The 21,565-nt window shown below is 40.8% G+C and overlaps 1 protein-coding gene across 6 annotated transcripts in view; it reads left to right on the forward strand.

Moving 5' to 3' along the window:
* The window catches only part of Enox1 (ecto-NOX disulfide-thiol exchanger 1), a 661,835-nt gene that overhangs the window by 535,330 nt on the left and 104,940 nt on the right, over positions 1-21,565 (forward strand). For all 6 annotated transcript variants that reach the window (XM_023700180.1, XM_023700182.1, XM_023700181.1 and 3 more), the window contains one exon: positions 937-1,054. In XM_023700180.1, the coding sequence (XP_023555948.1) occupies positions 937-1,054 (118 nt within the window). The remainder of the gene's footprint in view (positions 1-936; positions 1,055-21,565) is intronic.

Consider the following 21,565-nt stretch of genomic DNA (forward strand, 5'->3'; position numbering starts at 1 on the left):
TCACATAAACTATTGTATTCAAACAGCCTTGTATTATTATTATTCCCCATTGTAGGCGAGTAAACAAAGACTCAAAGAACTTGAATGACATGATTACATTCACTCTCCTATTCAGTGCAGAATGTAAGATATAACCCTCAAATCTATGGCTCTAAAGGTAATGCTGAAGCAGCCATCACCACAAAACTCAAAACCTCTGCATGATACCGTAAAACCTCAAAGAAGAAGGCACCCATTTATGCGGTTCCCAAACAGCTTTTGGAGCCTGAATTTGGGCTCTCTGGATTATAGGGAAATGTGTATGATCACACCCAGGCCCGGGCAGAGGCTCTGTGTTCACGTGGAAATAGCGGGGGATCATATTATCGTCTTAGCAAAACAAACGTCTAGGGTAATAGTAAGTCTTTTATGTACATTACCTCATTTCATCCACAAAACCCTTGATATCACAATATTCTAGGGGGGAATGAGGCTAATATATATGAATGAATGACAGTGAAATTAAGCATGGGCCATAGTAGACTAGGCTTTTAAAATCTTTATTGCTGCTGTTCTTAGCCAGTAGCTATACAGTACCTGCTATGAGGCAGCCATAATAATAGGTATTTCTGTGTAATCCTTGCAAAAGCACTATATGTTATTATCCTCTGTCCCTCTTTTGTTTAAACAAACAAGAAAATACTGATTCAAGAGAAGTTACATGTTTGTTAAGAAGCTCTTAACTAGTCTTTGATGAAGAGTAGTTTATTTCACCTGACACTAAAGCATATCTCATCCTCCTCAGAACTTCATTCTAGATTAGATGGGGTGATGTTTGGGTAAAAGCGTCCAGCTATAAATATTAACATGTCAGTCATAATATACCCAAAGGCCACTGGAAAACTGTGTGATAATATGTGTCCTAGACTCTGACCTTCACATGTCCTCCACTTTCAGGAGCTCCGGAATGCTCAAAGCGAGCAGCTCATGGGCATCCGCCGCGAGGAAGAAATGGAAATGTCTGATGATGAGAACTGTGACAGCCCTACTAAAAAAATGCGAGTCGATGAATCAGGTAATGCTGATATCTGCAGCATACCCATGAGATACCACAATGAGTGTCCAAAGACTGGGAGTAAGTAGCGGAGAATGGAAGTATAACTCACTTCTGAGTTATACTAAACTTTCATCTTTGAGTGACTCTGCCTTTTAGTAATAGGACTTTAAACTTCTTCTTAGGAACAGAATGATTTAAATCGCTCCAGTTATTTCTTAATATGTAGATCTGGGGCTTTTATACTTTTTTCAGAGATATTTGCCTGTTCCCATAAAAATCCTTTTCCAGAGTATGACAGCAATAGCGATACTGAAACAGATAAATTTTGATTTCAGTAGTATACTTCTTAAGTGAGAATTGTTTAATTCCTAAAGAAGCATTTTAGCCTCTGAACCAACATGTTAGAAAATTAGGCTTTTTCCCTAATATAGGTTGGTTTACCTAACCTATAATCAAGGGTCACCCCATTTGGTAGCATAGTAGGGGCATCATTTGAGCTGGACGTTTAGAAATGACCTTGTTTTATGTGTTATGTCTAATCTTAGATGCTAATTAAACCTTTTCTTGAATCATATGTGAATTCTTTGGTATTTTAAAAGTAAGCAAGGAAATATTTATTCAGAATTTGAGACACCAAGGAAAACAACTTATCAGCAGGGAAAAGGGTTATTTAAGTGACCTAAGAAGACCCAGAACTGCCACAAATTCCAGGAAAAAAAATAGATGGTACAGGTTTGATCTGTATTTTCTTGCATACTCATGAATAAAATACATGCCTATCTCAAGTTTGAACAAAAACATGGCAGGTATATGAAATAGAGGAGTTTTGTTAATTGTTGCTAGAAATACAGGAACAAAAGGAAAGTTCTTTTTGTTCCTTGTTGTTATTGAAATGAACTGAAAACAGACTAAATAGAAGAAAAGATACATAAATTTAGGGGGTATATGGATGCGATCACAATGTATAATCATTCACCAGCCCAACATGATTCAAAAGCATGTATACTTCTTCCCCAAGTGAGAAACAGAATGATGAATGGAAATAATTTTTAGAGAAATACTAAATTACTTTTAGGAGTCTTCAAAGGGCTTGGAGAAATATCTACTGTCCTGAGATAAAGCCCCAGTAGGTCCACACAGAAGACAATAGATTGTAAATGCTTCTCTTTGGAATGTTGAGTGGGATCAAAATAAAAGAGAAGAATGAGTGACAAAAAGCTATCCAGGTGTGTTGACAAATTGAGTCTTTATTCCTGCAGCATGAGTTTAGTTATGAAAGCTTAGGGAATGGACCAGAGATAATTGTGTTTTTCCTTGGGGAATCAGATTTTAAGTGGACAAAAAGATGTCAGATGCAGTCTTTCTATTCAAAGCTTCTTCCAGCAGCTGCTGCTCACTGACTTCTTGTGACTTATGAAATCAGCACTCCAGGATATTTTAGTTGATGTCCCTGAATGTATTTGGAGACCAAAATCCAGAATGATTAGGTCATCAGGACTGCAGAGGGGTTCGGATAATCACAAGAAAACCCTTCGATTCAGGCCATACTGAAGGGGCTTTAACTTCCTAAAAGCAGTACTTCTCAAAAGGATGGCCCCTAGTCTATATAAGCATCAGCTAGGAACTTACTAGAAATGTAACTTGAGGATCAACCCCAGCTTACTGAACAGAAACTTCTAGAAGGCAAATTAGATTCAGCAATTTGTGATTTAAGCCCTGGAGGGAATTCTGATTGATGGATGCTAAAGTTTGAGAACCACTGCCTTAGCAAATTGGCCTTTCATCCTCGATTACCATTCATTTAAATCTCTTAGAAGCTTAGTGTATAAGTATACACTATGCCATTACTTTCTGAAGCCATATATCCTTTGCCTAAAAAATAAACCTAGCTTTTATATGTCAATGGATGTGTCTTATTAAGCTGATAACAGACTTCTCAAGAATGTTTTACTATGGGGTTTAGATTTACTTGAGTCCACCTTCCTTACAGCATTTCAATTCTACAAGCCTTTATATGTCAAAAGAAGGAAGAGTTAGTGTGATTTTTTTAAAAAAAAAAAAATCATTGAGATCTTGAGATAAAAATTTTTGTCTCTAAACAGCTTTCATCATTTTTAAGGTTTATTGATGAAGGGCAAATTTACATGAGAACCAGATTCTTAACATCCATATGAGGTCGAAGAAAACAATTGAGTCGATCAGAAATTTTTATTTGAACCTATGCCTGGGGGGGGGGGATTTGTTTCTTTTAAGCAACTTTATCAATTTGCAAAAGAAACAAAATATGTATAATTTCATAGTCTGCTTAGGCTTGAAGTAGAATGAATGACCAGTATGTTCATGGGAGCTCCTGCAAAACTACAGCCCTGGCACTTGACACCTGCTGCAAGTGGCCCATGAGATTTTAGGGACCTCTACCCTCAGCAGAATCAGAGGTTTTCTTTGGCACTCCAGTGATGAGCTCTGTTTCTGACCTCACTTGCTCTTTCCCCCAGGCATCTGATGAGAACGTGAAGTAGAACCTGAACTTATAAAAACTTTTGCCAGGCTGGTTACCTGATCAGCAAAGTTAATGAGCAAACATAGCCTGTACATGATGTCTACCAGCCACTGAGGGAAGTGATAAAAGAACTGGAGTTCAAATGCCAGGTCCCAAGCAGTTCAAAGTCTTTCTCATGCACTTCAAAATGAGCTGGGCCAGAGGGCATGGCCTGTGGTTTCTGAAGAAAGCATAGGACTGATTAAAGGGAAGGGAAAGCAGCTGACCTTTTTTATTCCACCAGACCCTCAAGACCCTGTCGAAAGGCAGGTGGCCCTTTTCTTTCAGCCCTGCATACTCAGGGACATGGCCTGACAGCAAGAAATTCTCATCTGGTCTGTTGACTAGACTGCACAGAAATTCCTGCTAATGGCTGTTTGAGGCAACAGATGCGGGACAAGGAAGGCCCCATGGTCAAGGGAGACACCTAGCCAGGGTATCTTGTTAGGTTATACAACACTGATCTTTAGGTATGCCTTTGAACTATCAGTTACCTACAGAGACGCAGGCTTTTGATACTGGTGTCCTGCATCACTCATGGAAAGTGTTAAGTACAGAAAAAGGGTTGTAAATCTGTCTTCCAAGGCACCCCTTGCCTGTTTCCTCTGTTAAAACAGCAATTTTACTTTAAAGCTCCTAGGAAAGTAGCAAGGACAGGAATTCTTAGAAACTCCAGAAAGAAAGTCTTTTGCAAAAGAGAAGTCACCTGCCACAGCTAGAAGGATGGAGGGACTGCACCCCAAAGGATGTTCCAGGCTTTTCTTGCTGTATCCCCATGGGACAGACTACCTCTAGGGTCTTATTTCTGGGGGAGATAGAATTGACTTTGTTTCTATAAAACGCACATTTTATTATATAAGGACTTGTATGATATTTTAGGTTTAGTTTTTATTAATAAACAAAACATCTTAATATATCTCTGCTTTTCTGATTATGAAGAATATTCCTTTGTACATTTGCAGTTCAACACTAAGATAATTTATGACCTATCTTTGATGGCAGTTCTCTAGCACTACAGTGTAATTAGGGGCAGGCAGTTCACACTTCCCCATCCATTGATCTTAAGGGTAAAAAGAGTTTCTGGAAGCAAAACTAGGAATCTGATAAGAATGGAAATGTGTGCTGTTAATAAATTTGAAAATCAAGACAGATTTGCAAAAGCATCCACTCAAGAAGGTTGGCATACTACTCTGAAGCATGTGAAGATCATTTTTGATAAAAATTCAAGTGTATTATTATTTATTTATGCTTCTTATTAGACTGAAGCCAAATTTTCATATACAGATCTGTTCTTCCCCTCTTCATCTCTCCTCTAACCTTCCCTATTCTTCATCTTTTGCATTCCCTCTTGATTCTCCACCTTCCCTATCTTCTTCCCCTCTCCTTTTTCTCCCCAGCCCCTTCCTCTCCCTTTTCTTCCCTCACTGCAGATAGATGGTGGGTGATGGGCAGGTATATACAAGGGGAGAAAAGGCCTGGTGTGACAGAGCCTGGTAGTTTTGATGTTATGAGAGTTAAATGAGCCAAGGCACATACCGGGTTTTACAGTTACTACCTAGTACAAAATGGGTGCTCAGTAAGTGAGCAGTGCCTAGTATGTCAGTCATCCTCTGACATGTGGCCCTAGGCCTTTCCCTGTAAAAGTTTATTTAACTGCATACTTTCCCTCATCTGCTTTTAATTTTTTGATATCTCTACCCTCAAAATCAGGAAGAAGATGGTAACACTGGAACATTTACTCTGATTAAATTAAAAGCCAAGTGTTAAAAAAGCATGCTTAAGTAAAGATGGTTCCTTTCCTCGAAATGTTTAGAATTTAATACACAACTCAGTGCCACATGTTGAATCGGCTTAATTCTAGTTAAGGACCAGCACTGGCAGAACATCGTCTCCTGCCGAAGGCACTGGGGCGCTGGGTAGAAAGGGGTTAGATGTGCTGAGGATGTAGCTCAGTGGGAAAGCACTTGCTTCCTATGTGCCAGACCCTCACTGCCAAAGAAATGTAAAATGTTGATGCCACTATGGGGATACATACCTGTAATCTAAGTACTCTGGGAGGCTAAGACAGGAAGAGTGTGAGTTTGAGCCCAACACTGGCAACTTAATGAGACCCTGTCTGTAAATCGAGGCAGCTGGAGATGTAGTTCAGTGCAAGGCCCTGGGGTCAGTCTACATTGCCCCCTGCAAAGTGAGGTACAGAGACCATGCTCCCAGGGTAAGGTAAAACTTTTGAAGAGAATAAACATTTTAAATTAATAAAAGTGGAGTCTACTAATACATATGTTCTAACTCCAATAAATCAAACTTAGTATAAACTAAGATGGACATAACTACTTACTGTGTGTACCCATCCAATATTTGATGAGTGTACATTGGACACAGGTTTTAGAAGAATGAAACTGAAGCATTCCCTGTTTAGTAGACAGCCTTTACTGTGCTCTCAACAGGGCCGTAATCCATATATCTTGCTGATGAGTGGCTGGTGCCATCAGTAGTTCATGTATGACTGTCGCATCAGGTGGCTTGTACCACTGGTGGTACAAATGGCTCTAATCACTTTTTCAGTCTTTTTACTAACAAAATTGATAAAAAGCCACTTGATAGAAAAGTCATGCATGTAACACCAGTGGTTCAAGCCAACAGGAATGTGTTAAATCGTTCTGTGTCACACAAACAAATGATGTTGGATCTTAGTTAAACCTCATTTTCACTCTGAGCTCTCTATGAGAATAGGCCTCATGTTAATCATGATAGAATGTTTTCTATAGTGTCAGTTTTCCATAGAAACTTGCCATAACATAGGTACCAACTTTTTTTTAAGTTTAGTAAGGAGTTGAATAAAGATTCTTGGGCTGGGGATATAGCTCAGTGACATAAGTGCCTGCCTGGCAAGTGCAAGGTCTTGAGTTTGATCCCTGGTTCTGAAAAAAAAAATAAAATAAAATAAAGATTTTTCCAAATCTTGCAGCCAACTAACTCAAATTAGGGACTCAGGTTCAAGCAGAATTAGCAGTTTTCAATTTGAGCAGTTTTATATGTAGCTATAATCTTTAACTTAAAATAATTAGTAATAACATTATCTGGCTATCCCATGATAGCTTGTAATACCAAGACTATCTGGTTTTCTGACTTAATTTCTCTTTTGCATGGTCACACTTCTGAAAAACCATAGAGGATACCTCAACAGGGAGGCACAAGCCTGGAAAGAGGCACACTGCTGTCCCTGCACCAGCTAGGCACAATAGAAGGAAACTAAATGCCATTACTGGATACTAGCCAAAGGGGCCAGCTGAGGAGGGCTGTGTCCCTAGCTGCTAAATCTTTTTAGGAAACCCTGACTATGACCTAGCGCATCTGACTCTAGAGTGGCTGAGAACCTGGCAGATGGATGGAGCATTCACACATGGGAAGCAGGGTGTGACTTAGCAGGGGACAGCATGCAAGGGTCTGAGCTCGTTCCTGCGCCTGCAGACCCCAAAGGCACAGGCTTGTAGAGAAGTGCAAGCCTAGAATGATAAGCCATTCTTTAGTGCAATGATGGACTGGGAAGTTATTTTCTGGAAGATGGAACAGTAGTCTGTCTCCTGCAACGGCCAGCAATTTAAAGTCTAGGGCTTATTTTTAAACCACAAGCATATGTCTTTCTGGAACCCAAATGCCAAACAAGGAAACATGATTACTTGAACTAATATGGTTTACAGATGATGAGAGAAATATAAGGTGGTTGAGGAGCTATTTCCTTTCTGTGTGCTTAAAATAGAGCTTCATGCACAGGAGCCAAGGCTTTTCTCTATTTCCTTCCCTTCTTTTTTTCTAATAAATTTTGCTAATCTAGCCAAAGGAATTCAAATAAATGTTTACTTTGAAGTCGATTTTTCAGTTCCCTGATTTTATGTACAGTTACAATTCCCTTTCCACATAATAGACATGCTTCTGTAAAATGTAGAAATCATTTCTTTTTGTAAGTTGCTTTAACTTTTAAATGCGAGGAGACAGATGCTATTAAATTGATCCAGTAGCAGAGGATTCCTTTTTTAATGGAAGCCCTCCTGCTGCCCAGACAGACTATGTTTATCTGTCCTGTAAAGTCACATTTCCAACCTAAACTCACCCCCTTTATAATCTTCTTTGTATGTAACATCTTGCCTTGCTATGATTCCTAATACCTCTCTTGTACATGGCAGCAGAGGGGGGGAGTTACAATTAGTCTTCATAAAGGAGGAGCTGAGGAGGCCCTGACCTTGAAAGGCTTTAGACAAATAGCCAATGAACAGCATGCGGTCACGGCACTACCGCCTGTGTACAGACTAAACTGCCCCAATGCTTCCCAACTGCCAGGAATACCATTATCTAGATTACAGTTTATTATGTTTTCTAGGCATTTCCTTCTGGTAAGGTTTAATGCAGGACCATTATGAGGGGAGTGGGTTTAATCCCATTTCCTTAGCAGACTTTAAGAACACTGAGGGAATATTTATGTAATAAGATGCAAAGTTGCTATGGAAAATACTATAGCAACCTAACATCTTCCAGAGCCAAGCAGCCATTTGTAACAGCAATCTAAATTTACATTTATTTTAGTGTCATTTTATCGACACTCTTAGTATCTCATTCTGACAGGATGTTAAAATATGTGTTCAACTTGCATTTGAGCAAAATTAACACAGTGTTCTTAGAATTGAAGTGTGGTTTGTACAACTTCTGGGGAATATCAGAATATTTTTGAAGGAGTTTAGATGAAAGAATCTGAGTGAGTTTCTAAGCTTTTATTTTTTTTCCTGAATATTAGAACAAATCCCTTAGTACTTGTATTTCCTAATTTTCCCTTTTAGTTGGTGAGCAGCAAGTAGAAATTTCTATTATGAAAAGTTTATTGTTTTCAACATAGCTGTATTTTGTGCAGTGCTTATATATGATTCTTTTAGATACTTATAGAAAATATTTTCAGCAAGTCAGCTTATTACCCTGTATGCTGCAGCAAGTGTCATTTTTAATATATAAAATTACTTTTTGCCTTAAAAAGAAAATATGGAGCAAATGAGTGGATGTCCATTCTGAATCGTAGGCTTTTACATGAACATTTGGGAGGTGAAGCTCAAATCCTCAGGAGGGTCACAGGGGATCACTGAGGTTACTAAAAACCTGGTATTAGATGAGAACTCCTACAACCTTGTTCTATGCTCATTAAATGTGAGCATGGTGGCAAAGCAAAAGATATGGAGGCCAGTTGATAGGAGAAAGATAGTATCTATTGATTTTCTTGTATATTTCTCCATCTAAAATCTTGAAATGTAACTATAATGCTATTATAGTAGGACATTGGCCAAGAGAATCAATAACAGACTGTACTAAAACACATTGCCCCCACCGGCTTAGCACTGTGATGTACTGTTGCTGAGCATCACTGTCCTGATTATCCTCTGCTTTTAGACATCTAAACACTGCTGATGACATAAAGGTGTTATACCTCAGCGAGAGGATGGCTTGAGAAATTCCAGGTGGCCATTTAATTAATGGGTACAAGAACTGATAAAATAATTATTTTCTTATTTTTCGGAGAAATTTCAAATGCCATTGTATGATACGTATACTTAGATGCTGGAGGTTGATGTTTATGTCAATATAAATTATTATAGCAAGCTCTTTCATTACAACATGGCTTAAAGACTCTTGTGCTTGATTGAATGTCTTTGATACTGGAAAGGGAATAAGTGTCTAGAACCTTTCTCACCAGGTTCAGGACACTGTGTGTGTGTGTGTGTGTGTGTGTGTGTGTGTGTGTACTCTGTGAGGGGTTGCTATTTTATTTTGAATACCCATGACTAGCAGAGAAGTAGAGAGGCTGATTTCCAAGACAGAATATTTTGATTGTAGTATTTTAGTCAGGGTGTTTCAGGTTCTACAACCTACTCTGGCTTCTAGAGCTGCTGTGGTCCTAAGGCCTTGGCATTCTACATGACCTTTGAGTCATTACTTGAATCAGTTGCCTAAATTTTCAGTTCTCTGAATTACCTTAAAGACTTATATGTTTAAAATATTTTCTATTCATTCATTCATTGAAGACAAGATCTTGCTATTTTGTGCAAGCTGGCCTCAAACTCTTGAGCTCAAGTGATCTGATCTTATGAGTAGTTGCTGGGACTACAGGCTTGCCCACCATACCTAGCTTAAACATGTAAATTTTTAAAACTAGACTATTGGTTTTAAAATAGTCTTTAAAACTTTTAGATACTTATAGAAAATATTTTCAGCAAGTCAGCTTATTACCCTGACTAGCTTAAACCATACCTAGCTTAAACATGTAAATTTTTAAAACTAGACTATTGGTTAATTGGTTAATTAATATCCATGAGTAACCTTGAAAACCATGCTGTTTTTGAAGAATTTAGTGGCATGAAAGAATGTTCAAAATTTATATGTTAGAAGAAAATCTGTAAGGATATGGGTCAGAATACCTAGTGAGTAGCTCTAGAAAGTGTGATTGCAAGTGGCTTTCATTTTTATTTCATTAATCATGTCCAAAATCATATATATATATATATATATATAACATATTTTAAATTAAATAGGAGAATCTGTGGTAAAATTAATATTGGTTAGGGATTATCAACTGTCCATTTCCAATCATTCTGACAAGTCATAATTTATTGACTTGCCTTTTGCTTTTAAATTAGAGAGTTTCTATATTTAACTTAACATAATATTCTAACCTTCCCAGACCACTTCATCTTAGAATTTTCCTATTCCAAGGACTACTCCTATTTGCATACCTTTTAAATGAGAAATCGAGGAAAAAATGCAACATCTAACTTTGGCAGAATTGTGGAGTTCTTACTCAGGTGAGATGTACAACCATGAATCCCTTTAGATATAGAAGAGAACTTAGAAATTTTGTGCAACTTCTCCTTCCCAAATAAAAAGTGTGGAACCATGTCAGGAAGATATGTTATTTGCCCAAGGGAGTAAGTACAAAATCTAGAACTCAATAGTAGCTTCCTTCTTTCCAGGCTAATGACCTTACCATGGTGCCACTGAATTTTATGGGAAAACAACTCCAGTATCTCTCTCAAATGCCATAAGTAGCATCATAAAAGTCAGTAGCCAAGTAAAAATCACCCAGCAGTTTTGAATACCTGCTGTGTGCATGAATCCATGATGCCATTTGGGGCACAAGTGACTGAAGATGTTTATTTCTCTAAAATGTGAGTCCAGACAAAGCCAAATAGGCCTTGTGTTTAGTCTTCTCATAATTTTCAGTATTTTCTGTTAAATGAAAGGAGACTCACTTCAAAATTAGCAATGCACCAAGCCCAATGTTTTTAAACCCATTCCATCAGAAGTGTCAGCCTTCCAAAGTATTCAGGAAATTGGCACAGTCCCTTTTCTAGTTGAATGACATTTATTTCCTCAAAGCAGTGTCTGCAGTTTGGCTTTAGGCATAATGAAAGTCTTTGAAAAAGCAGAGCACATTAAGAATGAGCAGTGACATGTCGTATGTTTCCCAGTAAACCACACACATCATCCCCATCCATGCGCTTCATCCATTCCCTTATTTTCCAAAATGATAAGGAGGAAAATAAGGGCATTTCTGTAAATACCCACTTGATACTTGGCCTGAGATGTAACATCAGTCCGACCTTTGATACCCCATCCAATCCCCCATTATATCTGCACTCCCAGGTCTCAGGGGCACCTACCTGAAGACCATCAGGTTATTGACTCACCATCTAATCTCAAGAGTTATTGAAGTGCCTCTCCCTGTTTCCCCATTCCCAGGACTTTTCTTTATGAGATGAAACTCTCAATATATCTTAGAAATAAAAGTCTGGAGAAAGCATCTAAAGTAATATCAATCTTATTGAGATTCACAGACTCGGGGAAGGTTTGATCTGGAAGAAGTCGCAGAGGAAATACATCTTCTCTTCTTCCTCCAGATGTTTGGAAAAAATGGAATTGTGTTTCTTGAATAATAATCAAAAGTTTATATTGGATATTTTGGGGGAGGGATTGTGATTAGAACTTTCAGGTGCAACTTAATCTATAAGGAATACTTGGTAAATCTTTTGGAGGTAGGCTGAGAGTGTTCATTCTTCTTTCAGTGAATTGCCAATCAGTAGTTTGTGAAAGGCTGCCACCTGCAACTAGAGTTTTCTAATGCAGTTTGTATAACCTTAGCATCCTAAAGCCATCTGCAGTATTGACTCAGTTCATGAATGCTTTTGCTTGAAAACAATTTGGTTTTCAAACAGAAGCACTTGGCAAACTTTTGTTTCTGTGTCTGAATTCTGCATCAGGTGACCAATAGGATCACTGCTGTCTTTCCCACACAAATGCAAGCACAACCATATTTTCCAAAATCATAGAACAAATTAAGTATTTCTCTATTCTTAGCTCTTTGGCCCTGTGTCATAGTACACAGCAGCAATAAAATGAAAACAAATATTTGGTGAATTCTTACAGTATGAGATTGTAAGTACTATTTAGGGGAAGCATTAGGAAACAAAGTCTTATAAGATAATTTTGAAACTCGGTCCTTGGTATAAGCATGTTGCCTACTGAGCCTATCATCACTTTTTCTTTACCTAGAATACCATGGGATCTGGAGCCAGACAGTCATTGCTCACAGTTGTCTCTAGCTCCCTGCAAAAGCTTGCAAGGAAGCCCTGTTAGAAAGAACTGTGAGAGCTGAGAGTGTCTGATAATTAGGAATTCATCTACCTGAGCTCTGCCTGCCCTAGAGAACCTTCTGCATTTGTTTTAAGCTAATCAGGATGGTCGTGTGCACACTGGGAGGATCTTCTACCCCCCATGATCCTTGTGGGCCAGCTCAGGGTCCTTTTCTTTCCAAATAGCAAGCACATGCCATTGGATGTGCTAGCTGAGTGACAGCTTTTTAGATAAGTGGTATGAAATGAAAACTATGTAGACCTAATTTTTCATCTCTTAAAAGATATTTTCTTTTTCATTTCAGACCAAAAATAAAGGAAAAATATTTGCTGTGTATCTCATAGTCATTATTTGACCTCAAAGCCCCTTTCCTTTCCCCATTACCCTTCCGCCTCCCTCCTATATGCAATCCGTGTCTGCCTGACACTGGGGCTGATAGGGGCAGTGGGATGCAAAGAGCATGTCTGGTTTTCCTTCAGGCCATTGTCCCCAGAAGCAGCCCAGAGTCCCCAGCTCCAGCTTGTGTCCAGGTGGAATCTCCCCTCTAGTTGTGCATTGCTTCTCCATATGGAGCCCTTTAGGACAGGAAGAATGAGATGGTCTTGAGTCACTATACCCCTGAGGAATACTGCAAGGTAAAGGATGACACTGAGAGAACGAGTAAAGAAGTCAGTGAGGAGACAGTGGAACTAGGACTAAGTAGAGGTTACTTCAAATGTAAAATGTACTTGATTTTCTTAGTAAGTGAAAGTTGGTAGGTCCTTGGGTTTTGCAATATAAATTGATCGCTGACTTTTTGTGCTTTCTATATAAGATTTAGGCTCAGAAGGACTATCATAGTGGATAGCAGATCATCAGCACCCTGTTAGCAAAGCACTTTCTATAAAACTATCCATACCACTTTTTTCTCTCACGTTCAATAAAAAGCTACTAACAAGAGAGCTGCCTTCTCAGAGGAATTCTTTTAACCTTTCAGAAACAAAATATTTCATGCTAATTCCTGCTTAATTAGAAGGAAGTCATTTTTTAAAAATCATTGAATATGGGTTTGAAGTCTTTTCCATCCCTGACCTCTTTAATTTAATCAAGGTCACCTCATAAACTTGCCCAAACAGCTCTATTTCTCAATTAAAAAAAGAGATAGAGCTGTTTAAAAGCATTTAGCGTCTGATTAATTGTGCTTAACTGGTGCTTCAGCAGTGTAGGGGCTTTGTAAGGAGTTACTGGTAAAATAAAGTATTGCTACCTGAAAAATTATACTCATCAGAAACTAAAATCATTTTAATGAGCAAAGCAAAAAAAATTTGTGGGGATATGAGAAAGGTTATCATGCTTACTATAAAGAGTGTTTTAATATCTGAATAACTCTCACACTAGGAAAAATTGCTATAATTTAGCCATCTAGACAGTTTATGAAACTCATGCACTTTCTCTGCCCAAGGACTCAGAAAAGATGGATGCCGAGTTTGCTGAAGCAGAATTTTGTAGCACACAAACTCTGCAGATGAAAAGAATTAATGAGAGATTTGTCTGGTAGAAGAATGTGTACCAGAGCCATCAGCAGGGATGAAATATCAAGAGCTCTGAAAACAGATCTTTGGCTTCTTTCCATACCCCCTTCCCACTTTCCAGGCCTGACAAGGATTGCCAAGCTCACTTGATGCACTGTCCAAGAAAGTCACTTGGGCAGTCGAAGTCTGAGGACAGCATTGAGATGCAGGCCCAGAGAGAACATGTGTGTCCCCCACAGGAAAGGTTGGAATCCTGGCCAGAGTGAGAAAATCCAGTAACTGAGTCAAAGTCAGAGGCTCCTAGGAGCAACTTAGTGTTGTTTTCAGTGTAGTTGGGCAAATGATGTCTCTTCTCTGAGCCTTGGCTTTTATAGCATTGTCATCAAGCTCATGCCAGTTGTTTCCTTGATGAGATTGTGAGAAATATCAGTTAAAAAGCTGTTCAAGAGCATTTTGCAGATAGCCAGGAACTGTGGCAATGTGTGGAATTGGTGCCGGTGAGCACACACAGGTATAAATGAATTGCCTGGGGAAGAGTATACAAATACCAGCGCCCAGGGCTCAATGCTCAGGCTTGTTTTTAAAATACTTCCAGGGGATACAGGTACAAAATGCACTGGAAATTGGCTTATCATGCAAGGATTAACTGCTATCAGCAATAGGTGAGAAAGAACAAAACAGGTTGAGATAGTGTCATGAGAATGAGAAAGAAATCTGTAGTGAATGGAAGTCCTGATGCAGACAATAATGAAAGAGCAAAAGAAGGAGAAATGGGAAGAAGATTGCTCAGGTTAGCAGTGAGACCCACAAGGAGAATTCATTCCACTCACCAAGTCTGAAACAGGTATGTTGGGAGTGCCTTCTGGTTCACTGGGAAAAAGGTGTGTTTGTGGAGAGGAAGGGTGGCCTGACAGAGAAACGGGTTGCAAGCCAGAGGCACAGTCACCACTTCTCTGACTCTAGAAGCACAGCCAAGGACTATTTTCTCATCCATCAGAGGTAGGGAAAGCAGGTATGCTTGGGCATTTGCCAGAGAGAAAACCTCCTCACATCCAGCTTCTGGTCTGGGGACCATGTGTGCCCAAGAGGTGCCTCTTGCACAGAAAGACTGGTCCAAGGGCTGCTGGTCAAAGTTGCTTGGTTCCAGAGGTTCAGCTAGCCCCAAACCTGTCATAGCAGAAATATGGCTACAAAGAAATGTAGTGTACAACAACGCCTTGTAGATCAAAGCAATGTCCTTTGAAAACATAGCCTGCAGGATTTATGAAAGAGTTCAGTCACAGTAAATGTCATCAGAGGAAAGGCAGAAAGTAGTTCCAGAGTACAGCAGATGGATAGAATAATGGAATCTGAACGAGCACAGTAGAAAGAGAAGCCTAAAGGGCCATGTGGGATGGTAAAAGCTGGAGAGAAAGTCCTTTCACCAGCAGAGAAATGGTTGCAGGGTACTGAGAAAGTACCAACAGAAGGAAAGAAGTAACAGGACCTAAAGAAAGTGATGAGGAAAGTTTAGGAACTGGGAACCCACTCCCTAAAAGCTTAGGACACAGTACTGAGATGGCAGTGTGCCCCCCAAGGACTGCTCCAGCTCGGGATGTTCCCACAGTGTGCTATAGCTGTAAGAAGGCAAGATGACTCCTGGGTGCCACATGAGCCTGGGAGAGGCCAGCCTCCATAGGACATAGCCACAGGGGAACCCTAAGACACTGGGCCCGTGGACCACCCTACCAGCCAGGGCTGTAATTGAAAGAAGATATTGTACTTCTGTGATAGGGACTGAGAGGGAAAAGGAGAAGGAGAGAAGGATATACAGCAGGGGAAGCCAAATACTGCTTCTTGAGCAGAAGGATTCCTATAAGAGATTAGAGGTGATCATTTGTTAACAGAAAGGGAAGTTAATAGGTTGGAAATTGAGAATGGAGATGTTATGTTGCAGAGTGAGAAGAAAACAAAAAAAAAATTTCCCAGCAAGAACTGCTGTTTACAGCCTCTGTCTTTGGGCAACCCTAACTTGTGGTCATAGTGAAGTCAGGGAAACAGGACTCTATAGTGAAGAACCCCCACCTCAGGGGAGATGTGCTGCCTGTGGGAGAAGTGGCCCAGCCTGGTGAAGGGCCCAGTGTTATTTTGTAATCTATCTTGGTCACATCAAAGCTGAATGCCCTAACAAAGAATCTTTAAAGCCATTAAGTCATCAGAGAACAAGAAAATTAATAATAATAATAATAATAATAATAATAATAGTTAACCTAAGGATGACAGCAAAGAGGAAAATTGAAATCTAATCAGAAGAAAAGGGTAGGTGGAAAAAATGGACCCCTCTTGTTATGTCCCTGGCACTGGGGCTCTGTAAAAAGCTAGCCCTTCTCCCCCACCCACCTCTGCTCCTGGTCCTGCCCAAGCAGCCCCTGCACCTCCTCCTGGAACTTGCTGGGTCTTTAGTAAAGCTGTTTCCTACTTCTGTGGCAACAGAATTATGTGTGGCAATCAACTTCCCTATATAAGAGCCTCCTGTCCTGGAGGCTGAGCCCAGCCACTGCTGTGTCATGAAAGCCCTCCACCAGTCTATCCCCTTTTCCCTGATGTCACGACCCATTTACTTGGCTCTCATCAGGCCCCCATCTGTGCTTCTCCCTATAGCTGACTGGGGGCCTTGAAAGTCAGGTCACAGGGGTTGAGTGCTGGGCTATGTGCCCAGCCATGGGCCAGAGCCACACCCTTCTGGTTTCCCTGGATCAATCACAGCATCTCTCACCTGACAGAGCATCTTTCACCATTTCTTAATACAGATTTCACCTGATATTGGAAGAAGTGAACATGCTTCTTTTTATTGCTTTTTTCCTCTGAAGAAAAGGGACTGAATGGGGGAGGTATCAGAAGATATCCGTGTAAGTGGAAAAGTGATAAGGCATAATGTGAATCTTAATAGCGTCACCTCACACCTTGCCACTGGTGCAGACTTCGTCATTTTTAAGAGCTGTGCTGGGGGAGGGATAGAGATTTTTTTGCTTGAGTCACCTGCTGCCAGTGGTGCCTCCAGACTCACATTTAAGCCATTATAATAACAGCTCTATCTTACCTGCACTCTCCAAATTACCCTTATTCCACTGGCCTCACACAAAGATGGAAATAGACACTGCCTTGTGTGTCTGTTTAGCTCTCCCTAATAATAGCTAATGTGCAGACTATAATACACACCGCAAACATAAAATGTTATGTCAATGCTAAGTTGTAATAATAATAATCCTGCAAAAATGTAGCAGAAGGAATTTCCATGAGCAATTTGAGGAAGATTGCTGCTTCAGTAGGGATACAAGTGTTACTGAAAAATAGATCAATTGTGTTTTGTTGGCACCATAAAAGGCTATGTAGCAGAAGACTGGCTCTTCAGTGGCTCTCCCGCGATATTTTGCAGCTCTGTGCCTGGCCCCTGGGAGGCACCACTGGTAATAGCAACCTGAAGATCTGAATCTTTCTCAGAGTCTTCTGAGAAGGGTCTGGTCTTTGCACTGAGGGTAGACCCGGGGCTCTGCACTGTAAGCTGTCAGAGCCACAGGAAGTAGAATCTTAGAACAGCATGAGAATGGTGAGTTCATGTGGGTGGGCAGAATTCTACGATCAGCACGAGTCTCCGACACAATGCCCTTAAGGGAGTTTTATTACAGCCAAGACCCACAAGCTCAGGGATTGGTAGGAAGAGTCGTGGCCATTTTCTATAAGCCCTGAACCCAGCAGGGCCTGAGAAGGGACAGTGGGAGATGAAGAAAAACAAGACATGTAGTAAAAGGAAAGCCGAACTGGGTGGGACGGGACCTCCCTGTGGAGAGGCAGCAACATCCCAGAGAAGCCTGCACCTTCATTTCTACATAGTCAAAAGGTGGAAAGCCACAGCAGGGCTAAAAGTACAAGGCCTCAGTGTTTTTCTGAGAACACTGAAAGCAAAGCATTCTCAAAACTCTCTGTGCTGCAGTCAACAGAGAGGAGTGCCAGGGCCAGGCACCTTCTGGGCTGGCTCCAACAACCTAGTCACGTGACTCGCTTCTGGCACTCCACATTCTCAGAGCTGGCCTTGATCGAGCCCTAAATGTGTGGTCAGTCTCCATCTCAGCTGCTTCCCACAGCCTTCTTACAGGGGGGCAGAGAGATGACCCTTCCCAAGTAGTTCTAGTTAGGACTGCAGAATTCAGTGGGGTGAGTTTATCTTTCATGTGAGTTACCCCAAATTTCTCATGCAGAAAATGTGTTTACTTTTAAATAGCTTTTGGGCCAAGGGATAGTTCAGCAGACTAAGTACCTGCTTAGGCAAGCACAGGGACCAGGGTTCAATCCTGGGTACTACATGTTGTGCCGGCCCCACCCCTGGGCATGCTGAGCTGGTTACTGAGACCAAGCATGGTGGCGCTCACCTTTAATTGCAGTGCTGGGGAGGCTGAAAACAGGAGGATCGCTACAAGTGAATTAAAAATAAATTAATTAATTTTTAAAGATAGCTTTGGTTCCTCCACTTTCATAACAGAGCCAGAAAGGGAATTTATCAGCTCTGCTAGGAGCTACAGGAAGATCCTTGGCTTCTTCCTTAAGCTGAAGTTTGCCCAGTGGCCTCTCCTACCCTGACTGTATTATACCTGGGAAAATAGTTGTAAAGTCACATGTGTGCCTCTACCTGACTTTACCACCTCAGTTTCTCTGAAATTCAGTTCTATCACCTGTGAAATAGAAATAATAATCATCTGTATTTACTGTGTCATGTTTTGTGGGGGTCAAGGGAGTTGGAGATTGTGAAATGATAAGTTTAGCACAGTGCCTCATGCCTAAATGTGTTGGTTATCACCAGCACTATTAATATGACCACTACCATCATTGGGAGAAAGCAGGACCAGGAACACAGTGGTAACTACATTTTACCCAAGGCAGCCCCTAAATCTGCGAGATGGTGCTGAGAGGCGTGGGCCAGGCCTGGGTCCTGGACACAGAGACGGGACAGGATTGCTTTCACAGGTGCAGTGCAGCAGCCATGGTATGAAAGCTAAATAACAAGCTGAGCATGCAGTTTCTTCAGGAGGCTTTGTCCAAGCAAGCCACAGCCCTTGTTCAGGGAGCAGGGATGGGGAGAGCAGCGGGGACGCAGAGGAATCCAGACCCTGGGGTCCATGCCACACAGGAACTGGAAACCCTGGGACTATGGCCCAGAAATGTCTGTGCCAGTCTACCCACCACAAGATTTGTGCTTAAAGAACACTTGGTTAGAGTAACACCAGCTGCTCGTAAGTCCCAGATTTTCAGTACCTTACCCAAAGAAAAATTCTTATTTCTGAGTGACAGAACATTCAAGGCATCTTTCCTCTGAGTAACTCACAGATCCACACCTTTTCAGGCCCCAGAAGCAGGGATTATACAGAGGGTATTCATCAATCTCACATTCCCCTGGGGAGAACTGATCACCTGGCAACCCCCAGGACAGTCACCTCTAGGGAGCATTGTGGTACTGTGCAAAGAGAAGCATGCACATGTGTGCACAGCATGATGTTTCTACCACAGAGTAACATCTAGAAACCTCAGGCATACCAGAAGAAGATTCAGAGTGCTGAGAGGGCAGTGGACCATCAGAAGTGCCCTTTTGGTTGGCTAAATAGCTCAGTGGATTAAAGTACCTACAAGCAGGCAAAGAGGCAGGGGATTCAATCCCCAGGCCTGCTGTAACAGCCCCACCCCTAGGGTGCACTGAGAGGGCGGTTGAGACTGGGCATGGTGCTGTGTACCTGCAATCCCAGCACCTGGGAGACTGTAAACAGGCCAGTCACTATGAGTCTAATCTAGTAGTGAGACCCTGAACAGCCTGTAGACCCTTCCCTAAAAATACAGAAAAAAAAAAAAATAGTGCCCTCTAAGGGCTGGCCTTATAGCTCAGCAGACTAAAGCACCTGCTTAGGCAGAGCACAGCAGCAGGGGTTCGGTCCCCTGCGCGCTGTGCTGGCCGCACCCCCAGGGTGTGCTGAGATGGCAATTGAGACTGGGTGTGATCATGTGGGCCTGTAATCCCAGCACTTGAGAGACTGAAAACAGGAGGATCACTATGAGTCCAGTCTATGTAGTGAGACCCTGTACACCTCATAGACCCTGTCCTAAATACAGGAGAAAAAAACAAAGTTCCCTCTAGTCACTAGACCATAACTACAACTCTGTCTCTTAAGGGACCAGAGCCACAGGAGTAACAGATGGTAGAGCAAGGTCCTGATGGCACACAGACACTGTGGTGTTATCTTGCAGGCCTTCAACCTGTCTTCATTATCCTCTCTTCTGGACCTGTTCATACAAGTCCCTGCCTGGGTAGCAGCCTATAAAGTCCATTTTAAAAGACTTCCTTTGCATATGGGAAGAAAATACACGTTCGAGCAGGCTGTTCCGAGCATTCCAGGAGAATAGCTTGAAAAGTAGAGGGAGAATGTGAAACACAGCATTCCTCAAAGCTATGAAGACTAATAGTTCTGGAGAAATCCAGCTATTCCTAACGACAATATGTTAAAGTGCTTTATTATTTAGTTACATTTTGCCAGAGCATGAAAAAAGATATTTAACATACCATTGGCTTACTGGGATATAACCTGAAATAACTTACAGTTTGCATGTATTGCTAATTATTTTTCAGTGGCTGGCTCAGGCTGGTAAGAGAGATTTCAAGGCATTTGCCAGATTATTTATTCAAAGAAGTTAAGCATATTGTTATCTGTTCCCATGGAAACACAGTAATACAGAGATGGAAAGGGTCACTTTGGCCATAATTAATATAAAGACTAAGTTTATATAGAATCTAGTGAAGAATATAATAGGGTACTGTATAATATTTTTATATCTTCATCCATGCACTTTAATCTCTGGATCAATTTTCATATATTTGTGTCACTTTGTTAGTTTACTAGCCAAGTTTTGAAATACACCTTAATCTTTTTAGCCAAAATATCAGTGTCTTTGTTTCACTTTTGATTCAGTCACAAAAATTTCAATATACAAAAAAAGTTTGTAAAGTACTGAACAGGTATAATAAATGCCTGTCTGCCTTGGCCTTATCTCCTTTTCATATGCTATAGACCCTTTCATTTCTTGGTAAGTAGTTGAATTAATTGATAATCATCTAAAGGTACCACTAGATTCATCAGTGCTCCCAAAATTACCAAAGACCTAATTACATGTAAAGTAGTTTACCTCTAGAATGTCTTATTGTATTTTGCTTCAAGTTGAAAATTGGTAATCCACGTGAGATATCTCTTAACTACACATTACTTTTATCAGAACACCTAGGAGAGTCTTACACAAAGATTCACACTGTACTTTATTTTCAATCCTTATAGTTATTCATTAGTGGATTTCTTTGTTCAGCCTCTTAAGAGTAACTTTTATCATGGCAACGTTATGACATATTTATCAAAACTGTAATACAGTGTCTTAGAAAAAACTAAAGAAAAAAGAAAAAGAGTTGACATTTCAAGTTTCTGGACTTTAACACACTGAGAAATCACACAAGGTCAGAAATTGTTATGATTTTGTTTCTTTTAAAGCTGTGGTCCAGAGAGCCTGCAAGCAGACACAGGGGCCGGGGGTTCGATCCCCAGGCCTGCCGTGCTGGCCCCTCCTCTGGTGCGCACTGAGATGGCAATTGAGACTGGGCGTGGTGGTGAGTTCCTGTAATCCCAGCTCTTGGGAGGCTGTAAACAGGCTGATCACTATGAGTCCGATCTAGTAGTGAGACCCTGAACACCCTGTAGACCCTCCCCTAAAATACAAGAGAGGCAGAGAGAGAGAGAGAGAGAGAGAGAG

The sequence above is a fragment of the Octodon degus genome, unplaced genomic scaffold (assembly GCF_000260255.1).
Source record: "Octodon degus isolate 3935 unplaced genomic scaffold, OctDeg1.0 scaffold00122, whole genome shotgun sequence".
NCBI lineage: Eukaryota > Metazoa > Chordata > Mammalia > Rodentia > Octodontidae > Octodon > Octodon degus.